Raw genomic sequence first — 15,182 nt, 5'->3', positions numbered from 1 at the left:
CTCTTTTAGTGACAAATGTTGTGAAAGGAATTATTGGTCAACCTCTGTGAATAGATAATAGTCTTTACAGCATCCATTTAAGTGGTTCCTGCCCATCCTCTATATTGATAGAGATTAACGTCATGGTCCCTCCTTCTCTTAGCTCCAAAACACTTTATCACCTTTTATCAGAACTGTTTAGAACAAGTCCACAATAATTTTTCTGCATGACTATGAGATCTCATTTGGATTATTAATATACAGTCACATTCTAATGATGTCTTCATAAAACGGACTAAATATGTCTAGAAATTATTAGCTTAAATTACCAGTGCAAAAATCTCCTTTGGGAATTCCACAGATTTGGTTATAAGACTTTTGGCAGATGGATTAGCACAACAACACAACAAAGTTTGTGAATCTCCACACAAACGGTGTAAATGGGAATGCCTGGGAAACAGGCGACTGGATGAAAAGCTAAATGTCCCTCAGGTGGGTTCATTAAAGAGGGAAAACAATCACAACACATTCCAGTGCAATTTAAATGCCAGGTGTGCAGCCATCGGCAGGTGCCAGGCAAACTGACAAGGGTCCCTTCCCAGAACACATGGGCTGAAAGGGGATGCTCAGTGGTGACAAGGAAGTCTTAGATAATGACAGGTTCTGGCAGATGTACTGGGGCCCCGCTGGAGGGAAGTACAGTGTCTGTGTCTTTTGCACCAGGTGCTGCGACAGGGAAGGGCTCCCAGAGGCTCCAACACTGGCAATTACAACTGCCTGATGCAGAGTGCTTCAGGGCAAAAATCAGGGGAAAGCGGGTTTCCAGCTCTGACTTAATGACTCGGCAGCAAGTCTCTATAAACAAACAAGCATCCGCCTTGCTCATGCCTCTCACGAAGGACACACCATGTGCAGTAAACATGTAAATATGTAGTTGTTGCCCTTAAAAACCATGTTATCTTGATTTCTTCGGTGGTTTGTTTTTGCTGTTTTAGGCATGGAAAATGGGGAAGTCGTCTCTAGACAAATGTGCAGGATTAACAATGGGAAATGGCCTGGAATAAGTCAGTACCTTATCCTGGAGGGAATGTGACCTCTTGTCAAAACCCCCAAATCACGCTAGACATTTCAAGGACACATGCCATTAAAATCATTATTAATTGAAGACAGACCCATCCAAGGGGCTGATGGTAATGAGGTGAGAACACCTTAGAGCTCACCACATCCCCACAAACCTGAAAAACATTTGGAAGGACTTTTTTTTTTTTAAATAAGCTTACCAGATCTAAAATTACTGAGTTACTTTAAGCCTATGGGCTTCTATTTATGGGTAAACCTGAGCCCTAGTCAGTTACCTTCTCCCCTTCAGCTCTATCCTGTTAGTTGAAATTTCTGTGGTTATTTGTCAGAAGGAATAGCTTCCAACCAAACAATCCACAGTGACCACCCTGTATGGGACAAGTCCAAGTGCCTGATGAAAGGAATAGAGACGACTACTGCATCACCTTTTTGTTTTTTACTTTTCGAAAGCCAGGTAACTCGAAATGGAACCTGGCTCCCTGCAAAATGTGCCATGTCCAAGAGACAGCAGGCTTTAGTGTAGGAGGTTTTTTTTCAATTGTAGTAATTTTACAGCACAATCTTCTTAGACCTTTTAGCCAAAGACTACATTGTCCTCATCTTTCCTCAAAGTAAAAGAGTTTATTGTTTGAAAATAGTTCACCTTGTAAGTCAGAGTCTAGAGACAGCATACTTTTGAATTTTAATTAAGCAACAAATACATGTGTGCCATTGTTTCTAAAAAAATCCAGTAGCAGTTGTTATTTTTAATAATTTTCTACTTTTCAATATACTTTACCTTGGGATTATTTTGAGTGAGCTCTGATGTAAATATGTGAAATTGTGAGGGAGCAAATAACTTTTAAGGAATACAGTTATTGTGAAAGTACAGTACTGAGAGAGCAGTCTCCAGGTACCTTTTTCTCCTTATCGTATGTAGGCATTCAACAAATATTTGTGAAATGAATGAAGGATTCAGACTTAATCATATGTATCAGGGCAAGAAACCCAGGTACCTGAAAACAAAATACTGAGCTCTTCACAGTCAACCCACCGTCGGCTAACTGCTCTCTGACAGTAAGCTGGATGAATTCTCATTCATTCCTTTCCTTGGGTATTTACTGAATGCCCAGAGGGAGAGACCAACAATTCATAAGGCAAGGCTGTAAGACTGTCTCTCCTTAAAGGAGCCTGCTTTCTGGTAGACTTGACAATATTCTCCCCCAGTAGTCAGTGCTGTTTGCACAGGAAGAGAAGGTAGATTTGGGTGGGGAAAAAAAGGTAATTGTAAACACCAATGTAGATCTTAGGTTTGTTGGTGAAAGGGTAAGGGTTACATTAATACCTATATTTATTAAGTCCTTAGAATGGGGCAGGAACTTCTCTAACCACCCAACAGAACACGGGAAGTAGGTCCCCAGGTGAAAGGTTGGTGGTGAAGAGGCTCAGCGACCTCCTCCAGACCCGTCATATAGTGAGCACCTGCCACCCCAGACTCTGGGCCAGCCCCCGTTCCCACTGTCTCCCAGCAGAATGGATGGAAATACATGAATTGTTTTTATACTTTTACAATTTTGTATAAAATAAAATTTTGCTTTGTAAGTTTTTATATTTTGCATAATAGTCCCATAACATCTTCCCTCTTGTCACTTTACTGATATCCTCTAGCATACAGCAAATTTTACATTTTAATACAGTCAAATTTCCCCATCCTTTTGTTGAACATGTTGACTTTTGGTATCTTTGAATCATTCTTAAAAAAAAAAAAAAAGGTTGCAAATATTGTCCTCTCAGATTTAAAGCTTTATTTATTATATTTTTGTCTTTATCTGGTACTCATTTTGGGGTGTTTTATGAAGGAGGAATGTTTTTTGTCCACATGGATACCCAAACATTGCAGCTCAATTGATTGAAAAACTCACACTTTTCCCACTAATTGCATATTTTCCCCACATATGCCTACAGTCAGCATCTAGGCTCTCTATTTTGATCTGTTGATCTATTTATCTTTTCTCAATTTGTGGTACCTATAATTTTCCCTTCCCCTATGTCCATGTTTGGTTTTGATATTAACATTATATTAGCCTTGTAAAATAAATGGGGACACGGTCTTTCTTTTTCTCTGCTCCTAGTATAATTTTTATAAGATTTAAATTATCCATTCCTTGAATATTTAGTAGAACATACCTGTAAATACATTTGGAAGTGGTATTTTTCCATGGGTCAATATTTAACCATAATTCACTTTAAAAATAATTACTAGAGACGTCATCAAAATGGCGGCATGAGGTGAGCCTCTGTAAAGCTCCCCTGGAATTTACAACTAATCGAACAACTATAACTCCACAAAGGACTCCCTACACAGCAGACAGGCAAGACAAAGAGGCCCACTACCAAAGTCACCTAAAGGTGTGCAAATCATGCGGGGGTGGAGGGAAGGGAGAAGTGCGGAGACAGAGCTGCACAGTTGCAGGACGCAGACCTAGCTCAGTGCGCCGAGCTCGCTGCCTCCCGAAACTACCGCAGCTGCGGGAGAGGGAAGAACTCGGACTGCTAGGGCTCCGCTTATGGCCCACAGGGCTGAGGGGGCAGCATATAACACGGCTGAACCCAACGCTCACGGCAGAGACCTCAGAGAAAACACTGGAAGAAGGCTGAAAACGGTGGTTTAAGCCCTCACTGCCGCAGAGAACGGAGCCTTAGGCACTGAGACTAGCCGCCCCCTCCCTCCCCTCCCAGAGCTCGCCCCGCCCCCACCTGCCCGGTGCTAGAAGCGGAACAGTAGCAGTGTCAGAGCAAAAGAACAGAATATTTGCTGTTCTGAGAACTGTGGACCGAAGACACAGATTAGTAGACCAACTAGTTCTGGCAGAGGGAAGGGAGCTGTGGAAGCAGTACCGGCTGTGGTGGTGGTCGCCGCCATTGCTCTGGGCCACCTCTCACATCTCACCCTGCCCCTGGCCCCACCTATCTGGGCGGATCCCTGCAGGAGTAAACAGAACTGCTGAAACATACGGGCTCTGAATCTGGTGCAGGAAGAGCTTTGGAATTTCAAAAGCTCTCTGCATCCCCACACGGACACTGCACCCTGTGACCAGGTGAACTATGAACAGAGGAGAAGCCCGTCTCCCAGGGATTCCCCCATTGTGTGAGAAGCTGGAATAGTACAGAGAAAACATAGCATTACCGTGTGAGAGAGAAAAAAAAGGCTGCAGTCAGAGAGAAAATAAAACATTCTACCAACAAGTACTGGAAAACAAAAGAAAGACCTCTTCCTATCAACCTGTTGCAGAAGCCACTCCTGTAGATGTCTAGGAAGAGAAATAATACATCAGCAATTGCCATGAATAACCAAGGCAACAAGACAGCTCAGAAAGAAAGTGAAAAGTCTCCAGAAAAGGAACTTAAAGATATAGAAATATATGACTTAAATGACAGAGAATTCAAGATTGCAGTTCTGAAAAAACACAAGATGCAAGAAAACACAGAAAGGCAGTTTAATGAACTCAGAAACACAATCAAAGAACAACATGAGCATTTTACGAAAGAGATTGAAATTTTAAAAAAGAACCAAATAGAATTTCTGGAGATTAAGAACTCAATAGAAGAAATTAAGAATGAAATAACCAGCTTAGGTAGTAGAGTTGACCAGATGGAGGAAAGAATCAGTGACATCGAAGATAGAAACCTGGAAATTACACAGATGGAAGAAGAAAGAGACTTGAGACTTAAAAGAAATGAAAGAACTCTACAAGAACTTTCTGACTCCATCAGAAAAAGCAATATAAGAATAATGGGCATACCAGGAGAAGAAAGAGAGACGGGAACAGAGAATATATTCAAACAAATGGTCGATGAGAACTTCCCAAACTAGTGGACAGAACTGGATCCTCTAATCCAAGAAGTAAAGAGAACACCTAATTACCTCAATCCCAACAGGCCTTCTCCAAGGCACATTGTATTGAAGCTGTCTAAAATCAACGACAAAGAAAGAATCCTCAAGGCAGCCAGGGAAAAGAAGACGGTAACCTACAAAGGAAAGCCCATTAGATTATCATCAGATTTTTCAGCAGAAACTCTACAAGCCAGGAGGGAGTGGAACCAAATATTCAAACTATTGAAAGAGAGAAATTATGAGCCAAGAACAATATATCCAGCAAAGATATCCTTTAGATATGAAGGAGGAATAAAGACCTTTCCAGACATACAGAAGCTGAGGGAATTTTCTAATACATGACCTGCACTACAAGAAATACTAAAGGAGGCTATTCGACCACCACCAAAAGGGACAATTTGTGGCAACCAAAACATAAAAAGGGGGAGAGTAAAGGCCTGAAAGGGAATATGGGAATGGAGAAAATAAGCATGCTGAAGAAAATGGAATACTCTAAATATCAAACTTTCTTTTACATAAACTTAAGGGTAACCACTCAAAAAAAAAAAAAAAAATCCAGAACTGAAATATATACTGTAATAAAAGAACAAACAGAGGGAAACGTCATAGAATACCACCACACAGAAATAATAGACAACAACAAAAAGGCAAAGAAACAATGGAGACACAGCCTTACCAGAAAACTAAAGATAGAATGACAGGAAATCCTCACATATCAATAATCACCCTAAATGTAAATGGACTGAACTCACCAATAAAAAGGCACAGAGTAGCAGATTGGATCAAAAAACTAAACCCAACCATATGCTGTCTCCAAGAGACACATCTCAGCTACAAGGACAAGCATAGACTCAAAGTGAAAGGGTGGAAATTGACACTCCAAGCAAATGGTACCCAGAGAAAATCAGGTGCAGCCATACTGATATCAGATGAAACAGACTTCAGGGTGAAACAGTAACAAGAGACAAAGATGGACATTTCATAATGGTAAAGGGGACTATACAACAAGAAAACATAACAGTCATCAATATTTATTCTCCCAATATGGGAGTACCAAAATATACCAAGCAACTACTAACAAAACTAAAGGGAGAAATTGACCAAAACACAATTATACTAGGGGATTTAAAAACATCATTGACAGCTATGGATAGATCATCCAAACAGAAAATAAATAACGAAATAGCAGCCCTAAATGACACATTAGATGAAATGGACATAATTGATATATATAGAGCACTTCATCCTAAAACATCAGACTATACATTCTTTTCTAGTGTACATGGAACATTCTCAAGGATAGACCATATATTGGGACATAAAATCAGCCTCAGCAAATTTAAGAAGATTGAAATCATACCAAGCATATTCTCTGATCACAAGGCTTTGAAATTGGATATCAACTGCAAAAAGAAAGCAGGAAAAAACACAAATACATGGAGATTAAACAACATACTTTTAAAGAACGACTGGGTCAAAGAAGAAATTAGAGAGATCAAAAGATACATAGAAACAAATGACAATGAAAATACATCCTACCAAAATTTTTGGGATGCAGCGAAAGCAGTTTTAAGAGGGAAATTTATATAATTACAGGCCTATCTCAAGAAACAAGAAAAATCCCAAATAAATAACCTCATGTTACATCTTAAAGAACTAGAAAAAGAAGAACAAATGAAACCCAAGGTCAGCAGAAGAAAGGAAATAACAAAAATCAGATCGAGTACAAAAAGACAATAGAAAAAATTAAGGTGACAAACAGTTGGTTCTTTGAAAAGATTAACAAAATTGACAAACCCTTGGCTAGACTCACTAAGATAAAAACAGAGAAGACACTGATTAACAAAATCAGAAATGAAAAAGGGGAAGTTATCATGGACACCGCAGAAATACAAAGGATCATCCAAGAATACTGTGAAGGACTATATACCACCAATTTTGATAACCTAGAAGAAATGGACAAGTTCTTAGAAACATATAGTCTCCCTATGCTGAAACATGAAGAACTGGAAAATCTAAACGGACCGATCACCAGTAACGAAATTGAATCAGTCATCCAAAACCTTCCCAAAAGCAAAAGTCCGGGACCAGATGTCTTCACTAGTGAATTCTACCAAACCTTCAAAGAGGATCTAATACCAATTCTGCTCAAACTCTTCCAAAAAATTGAAGAAGAGACAGTACTCCCTAACTCATTTTATGAGGTCAACATTACCCTGATACCAAAACCTGGTAAGGACAACACAAAAAAAGAAAACTACAGACCAATATCTGTGATGAATACAGATGCAAAAATTCTAAACAAAATTCTAGCAAATCGAATACAACAATGCATTAAAAAGATTATTCATCACGACCAAGTGGGGTTCATCCCCGGGGCACAAGGATGTTTCAACATCCGCAAATCCATCAATGTGATACATCACATAAACAAAATAAAGGACAAAAATCATATGATTATTTTTATACAAAAATAATTATTTTTTTGGACAATATTTATTTTTGGACATATTTTTTGGACAATATTTATTTGGCCAAAATTTTATTTTTGGATTATTTTTGGACAAAAATCATATGATTAATTGATGCAGGAAAAGCATTTGACAAAATACAACATCCATTTATGATTAAAACATTTAATAAAAGAGGTATAGAAGGAAAATACCTTAACATAGTAAAGGCCATATATGACAAACCCTCAGCTAATCTCATAATTAATGGTGAAAAACTGAAGCCCTTTGCTCTACCTTCAGGAACACGACAGGGCTGTGCCTTATCACCTCTGCTTTTCAACATAGTGTTGGAAGTCCTCGCCAGAGCAATCAGGCAAGAGAAAGAAATAAAAGGTATCCAAATTGGGAATGAAGAAGTTAAATTGTCACTCTTTGCAGATGACATGATGCTATATATAGAAAACCCTAAAGACTCCACCAAAAAGCTATTAGAAATAATCAACGAATACAGTAAAGTTGCTGGCTACAAAATCAACGTACAGACATCCATTGTATTCCTATATACTAACAATGAAATCTCAGAAAAAGAAATACAAAAAACAATTCCTTTTGCAATTGCAGCAAAAAGAATAAAATACCTAGGGATAAACTTAACTCAGGATGTGAAAGACCTCTATGCTGAAAACTATAAGACATTTTTAAAAGAAATTGAAGAAGACACAAAGAAATGGAAAGACATTCCGTGCTCATGGATTGGAAGAATCAACATAGTTAAAATGGCCATATTACCCAAAGCAATATACAGATTTAATGCAATCCCCATCAAAATCCCAATGGCATTTTTTAAAGAAATAGAACAAAAAATCATCAGATTTGTTTGGAACCACAAAAGACCCTGAATAGCCAAAGCAATCTTAAGAAAAAAGAACAATACTGGAGGTATCACACTCCCTGACTTTAGCTTGTACTACAGGGCTACAATAATCAAAACAGCATGGTATTGGCAGAAAAACAGACACATAGACCAATGGAATTGAATTGAGAACCCAGAAATAAAACCACATAAATATGGACAGATAATTTTTGACAAAGAAGCTAAAAACATGCAATGGAGAAAAGACAGCCTCTTTAATAAATGGTGCTGGGATAATTGGATAGCCAAGTGCAAAAGAATGAAACTGGACTGCTATCTGCCACCATGTACAAAAATTAATTAAAAATGATTCAAAGACTTAAGCATAAGACCTGACACAATAAAATGCATAGAAGAAAACATAGGTACTAAATTATGGACCGTGGGTTCAAAGAACATTTTATGAATTTGACTCCAAAGGCAATGGAAGTAAAAGCTAAAATAAACGAATGGGACTATATGAAACTTAAAAGCTTCTGCACAGCAAAAGAAACCATTGACAAAATAAAGAGGCAACCAACTGAACGGGAGAAGATTTTTGCAAACAGTGCCTCCGATAAGGGGCTAATATCCAAAATATACAAGGAACTCATGAAACTCAACAACAAAGAAACAAACAACCCAATTGAAAAATGGGCAGATGACCTGAAGAGACATTTCTCCAAAGAGGACATACAAATGGCAAATAGACATATGAAAAAATGCTCAACATCACAAATCATCAGAGAAATGCAAATAAAAACCACAATGAGATATCACTTCACCCCAGTTAGAATGGCTATCATCAACAAGACAAATAGTAACAAGTGTTGGAGAGGCTGTGGAGAAAAAGGAACCCTCATACACTGTTGATGGGAATGCAGACTGGTGCAGCCGTTATGGGAGACAGTGTGGAGATTCCTCAAAAAATTATGAATAGAATTACCATATGACCTAGCAATCCCTCTCCTGGGTATCTACCCAAAAAATCTGAAAACATTTATACATAAAGACACATGTGCTCCAATGTTCATTGCAGCTTTGTTTATTGTGGTCAAGATATTGAAACAACCAAAATATCCTTCGATAGATGAATGGATAAAGAAGTTGTGTTATATATACACAATGGAATACTATTCAGCGGTAAGAAAAGATGGTATACGAACATTTGTGGCAACATGGATGGATCTTGAGAGTGTAATGCTAAGTGAAATAAGTCAGACAGAAAAAGCAGAGAACCATATGATTTCAGTGATATGTTGTATGTAAGCCAAAAACAACAAAAGAACAAGACAAACAAATGAGAAACAAAAACTCATAGACACACACAATAGTTTAGTGGTTACCAGAGGTTAAGAGGGGTGGGGGTGGGAGATGAGGGTAAGGGAGATCAAATACATGGTGATGGAAGGAGAACTGACTCTGGGTGGTGAACACACAATGGGATTTATAAATGATGTAACACAGAATTGTACACCTGAAATCTATGTAATTTTACTAATTGTCACCCCAATAAATTAAAAACAACAACAAAAAGTATATATATTGCTAGAAGAAAAAAATAATTACTGTCTATTCAGAACTTCTGTTTCTTAATGAGTCAGCTTTGGAAAATCATTTATTGAGAAAATTACCTAATTTATCTACATTTTCAAATTTATTGTTAGTTATCCATATTATCTATTTTGATAAAATCCTTTATTCTTTTTGGTTTTCTTTCTCTTACTTCTGCTTGTCAGATGTTTGTCTATTTCATTAGTCTTTTCACAAAACCTTTTTTGATTATGTTGATTTTTATTATTATTTCTTTGCTTTTTATTTAATAATTTTCTGTTTTATTTATTATTTAGTCTTTTCTATTCTTCGTGTATCTTCTTGAATTAGATGCTTAGTCGTCTTTCCTCATAACATTTAAGAATATATATAGATATATATGTATATATACATATATTACACACACACACACACACACACACACACACACACACACACATATACATCCTTTTAGGTACCACTTTATTTGCATCCTACAAGTTTACTAACTTTATGATTCAGAGTTCTAAATATGTTTTGATTTATATGAGGGTGTTTTACTTTGACCCATGAGTAATAAGTGGAAGTGCTTTCTCACTCAGATCCTAAGTGAAGATCAGTTTGCTTTCTTGTTACATATTTCCTTGTTCTGGTGTCTGGCTGATAGTCCTTTTCTGCACCCTCTCCCCTACCCCATCTGCTCTTTCTCTGAGTACTTACCCTTCGGGGGCTTAGGTTTTATGTGACAGTCTCAGTTCAAATTTCTAGCATGTCACAGGTCCAAGATGTTGTCTTCTGTTCTTGGTGGGCTTTAAGACTCAAGATCCAAGATCATGAAGACTGAAGACCCTCCTTACTCCCCGCCAAGACTGACACACATCACTCTGGCCCGACTCTGAGGGGCAGCTGCAGTGTCTATTCTCTCTCTGATTTCTCGTCTTCGTTTTTTTCTGTTATCTAGTACTTTAGTTTTTTGAGAGCTAAGCTAAACATTTTTAACATATATATTTACATATACAGGTGATATACACAAACATTAAAATGCATATTTATATTTTATCTAGAATTTGTAGATTTTTGTAGGAGGAGGGTTTTCAGGTTATTTAGTTTGCCATTTTTGCTAGAATTTAAGTAACTCTAACTGGTTAATGTCTCTCTTATTCCTGGTGTGTGCTTTTTGATACCTTCTGAAAATGCTTTTCTAAAAAAAAATCAGTGTTATTAAAGTATAATTGATATACAGAGAACTGCATGTGTAATGTGTACAATTTGATGAGTTTTGATGTATGCACACAACCTTGATACCATCACCACAATCAACATAATAGACGTACGATGTCTGACTATTAAGTTTGTGAACTTGTTGCAACGATGTTGCTAACCTATTTTGATATCAGAGGGATTCTTCATTATGAATTTGTACCTACTGGACAAACAGTTAACCAAGTTTACTTTTTGGAATGGCAGAAAAGGTTGCGTGAAAAGGTTAGATGACCTGAACTTTTTGCCAACAATTCATGGCTCTTGCATCATGACTATGCATCAGCTCACACAGCGCTATCTCTGAGGAACTTTTTAACCAGTAAACAAATAACTGTTTAAACACCCTCCCTACTCACCTGATCTGGCCCCCAATGACTTCCCTCAAGGAAATATTGAAAGGAAGACATTTTGATGACATTCAGGACATCAAGGGTAATAAGACGACAGCTCTGATGGCCATTTCAGAAAGAGTTTCAAAATTGCTTTGAAGGGTGGACTAGGCATTGGCATTGGTGCATAGCTTCCCAAGGGGAGCACTTTGAAGGTGACTGTAGTGATATTCAGCATGAGGTATGTAGCACTTTTTCTAGAATGAGTTTGCGAACTTAATTGTCACACCTCATATTCAACACCTCACAGTTTCCTGTGTCCCTTCGTTTTATGGGTTTGTTTGTTTATTTATTTATTTTGTGGTAAGATCACTTAACATGATATTTACCCTTTTAACAAATTAAGTGCACAATACAGTATTGTTAACTATAAGCACTATTTGTACAGCAAATCTCTAGAAATCATTTAGCATGACTGAAACTTTATACCCATTAAACATCAACTCTCCCTTTCCCCCTCTTCCTATCCCTTGGAAACCACTACTGTGTTCTCTGCTTCTGTGAATTTGACTGTTTTAGATAACTCATATAAGTAGAATCATGCAGCATTTGTCTTTCTATGATTGGCTTATTTCACTTAGTATAATGTCCTCCAGGTTCATTCATGTTGTAGTGAGTGGCAGGATTTCCTTCTTTTATAAGGCTGGCCAAGAATCTTATGAAACACACCCTTTATGGTTTCTGCCCCAATACTTCAATTCTAGGCTGACCTCTGGGCTGCCTTTGCTGAAGGTAAATCTCATGATGTCAAGTTCTGTAAGAAGTAATGGGTTACTGAGTTGGGTAGAATCATGGAATTGACCATACCATAAAACAAAACAATTGTACCCTGTGTATTTTCTCATTTTAAACATCACTTTGGAAATAATCCCACAGCATACCAGCACACCATTACCAAGATTGTAACTACTTAAGAGATTCCTGGTAAAATAAAAATAGCACTTATCAACAGTTAAGACAGATAAAGCAATCCAAGACTCCAGGGGTAGACTCTGATCTCCATTTTGCAGGTTAGGAAATGGAGGCACAGGAAAGTAAAATCTGAGCAAGAAGAAATGCTAGAATTCTCATCTAAGCATTGAATCCAATGCTGCACACTGCTTTTAGAGTCAATTTTCCTGAGTTAGGGAATGTAGTCATGTCTAATGTGGCACCCATTGAGTTTTGACACCCAACAACTAGCATTCATGCTTAGAGGTATTTTTGTGTGCTCAATATAGCCAGATAACAACTGCTTTTAAATCTTGAGTGCCTTTCCTGTCTGTTGCTATTGCAACAGATGACAGCAATTCAGACTATGTTTACCGATAATTTATAAGTAAATGCAGCAAACGGTAGGAGAAGCTGTAGTAGTTAATGTTTTCTGGAGTACACAAAATACTACTTCAAAAGCTTGCTCTTGCCTTACTTCATATTACCAATAAGTGAGGAACAAATGGACATGTAGGTGGACAGCCGACTTACCCTCCCCACTTCCACAAGGTTGGTCACCATTATTATGCTTGCGGTGTTTTCGTGCCACACCATCCTCCAGAAGTCGTAGATGGTCTCTTGCATTGGTCCTGCAGCAAAACAGATCAGAGACTTTTTTTTCCTTTGTAGGTTTGCAACTGGAAAATTCCTGGGTTTGCACATAAATCTACTAATACCCACATGCAGTTCTCTCACTTTTCTAGATGGACATAGCTCTCCTTTCTAGTGTTGATGCAGAAAGGTACTCTTTCTAAAACAGCACCTATAGAAATACGGAATTTTTCATTTATGGCTCAATTTTCTCATGTCATCAAACATATCTGCATTTGAGTTCTTTTTCCCCTCTTAAACTACTGCCATGAAAGAAAGTTATTTCTCCATCATTTAGCTATTTATCTCCATAATACTCAAGAGTGAAATTTTAAAAAATGGATAACATTACTCTTCCTGCTAACAATTGGCAGCTATCCCAGGGAAATGGTATATAGAATGAAATGAGCCTCTCTAGGAAAAATGGCTCTTTTTTTGTTTCTAATATTTTTCTTATTCTGTGCCATCTGTCAAATTAATCCATTTTTTTCTGACTTCCTAAAGTGAGAGAGAAGTTAAGAGTTTTAAGTAGTTGTACTTCCTGTCACTGAGCATGATCAGCATCTCCTTCCTCGCTCTTGGGAGATATGAGTATTAAAAAACACTTTCTAATGGACTGGGATAAAAAGGTGGGAAAATATGCATTACAAATGCCAGTGCTATAGACACTACAGGTATAGAAAGTTGAAATTTAAAATTTCTTTGAATCCAGATTTTTAAAAACCTCAAAACTCTATTTGATACTCATGCATATTTGAGGGTGTAAATGTAACAGAATAATTCTTTATAAGAGAAGCAGAAATACAAGGAAATGAGAAAAATAAAATTTCAAAGGCATGGTGAGGCACATTCTATATGTGAAAGCAGACAAATGTTCAGGTCCATGCTGGAACCAGGACCAAGTTCTACTGTAATATCTTGACATTACATATTACTGGATTTGGAGCTCGAATATTTGAACGTGAGATTTGCCTCTGTCTTTTAACTCGTTGTGTGATTTTGGGCAACTTACTGAACCACTGTGAGCTTCAGTGTCTTCCTCTTTCTTCACTTACACATTGATTTCAATAACACTTCTCAGGGTTATTTTGAGAATTCGTGAAATTAATGCACACTTAGGAATTTTATAAAGAACAAAACATTAGAACAAAAACAGGGAGCATTTAAAGATATTTATTAATGGTTATTCCTTGGCTGCGGCCTGGAGACTGAGCAATGGCAGCATACCTGAGGGGCCCCTTCAGTCACCTCTCTTTTGTATAATTTTCTTCTTCCTCACTGTCAAAGCCTCCTTCCTTTCTCTCCACAACACAAACTTCTACCATTCCTCCTGGCTGCTTCTGGCTACATTCTTACCCTCCCTGTGAAAACTGACTCCACTTCCTGATATATCTGTGTCTAGTCCCTTAATGGGACCTTGTACTCCACTTGCCAGGAACTTGCACCTGCCATTTTGGCCCCTGTCTCATGATGTGTGCATGCCATTCTCTGATGTGTAGGCTGAAGATTTCAGTGACTTAAATCTAAGGTTACAGAGGAGACAAGTAAACATTGGATCCCATCAATCATGACATTTCTGGTTTGCAGAGAGGTACATCCATTGTGTACTTAACAGCTTGTTAGTTATTCACACACAAAAAAAAACCTTGAGTCCATCTTTGTGCAAACAGATTGTCTTCCCAATGTGACCCATGAAACAAAAGGATGGCCCAGGTACATTCTATCTCCTTCTCTAGATACACAGATTTGTGCCACTCTGAAACTTCCAGAAATAATTCTGATAACAATGACTACTATGACTGTGTCAGATGTTCGAGAATCATGGTGTGTACTGGCAGGAAAAAAAAAGCTACCTCTCCCCTCAGTGTCCAATAGGAATCTTCCCAGAGACCTTGTAGGTGAGGGGTAAGTTGCAAAGTGCAACTCACTTGCCCTTTCTTAGGTTTAGACCCCCTCGTGATTACTTCACGTTTCCTTCAGGGGAACGTGGCTGTTGTGGTTTACTACACTTTCCTTATGGCACATCTGGCACAGAGCATGAACTCAATGAATAAATGAATGAATGAATAAGTCTATATGCATATGTGTAACCTGTATTACTTATAAAAATGTTATACTTAATATATATATATAAATATTAAATAATATTAATATAT

At 37.7% G+C, this 15,182-nt stretch overlaps 1 protein-coding gene across 16 annotated transcripts in view; it reads right to left on the bottom strand.

Annotated features, from left to right (window-relative positions):
* PTPRM (protein tyrosine phosphatase receptor type M) overlaps window positions 1-15,182 on the bottom strand; it is an 809,264-nt gene that overhangs the window by 49,872 nt on the left and 744,210 nt on the right. For all 16 annotated transcript variants that reach the window (XM_019755746.2, XM_074340345.1, XM_074340346.1 and 13 more), the window contains one exon: window positions 12,928-13,025. In XM_019755746.2, coding sequence (XP_019611305.1) covers window positions 12,928-13,025 — 98 coding nt within the window. The remainder of the gene's footprint in view (window positions 1-12,927; window positions 13,026-15,182) is intronic.

This window comes from Rhinolophus sinicus, linkage group LG09 (genome assembly GCF_036562045.2).
Source record: "Rhinolophus sinicus isolate RSC01 linkage group LG09, ASM3656204v1, whole genome shotgun sequence".
Classification (NCBI taxonomy): Eukaryota; Metazoa; Chordata; class Mammalia; order Chiroptera; family Rhinolophidae; genus Rhinolophus; species Rhinolophus sinicus.
Note: the sequence above shows the minus strand (reverse complement) of the source record. Positions and strands in the feature narration are given on the sequence as shown.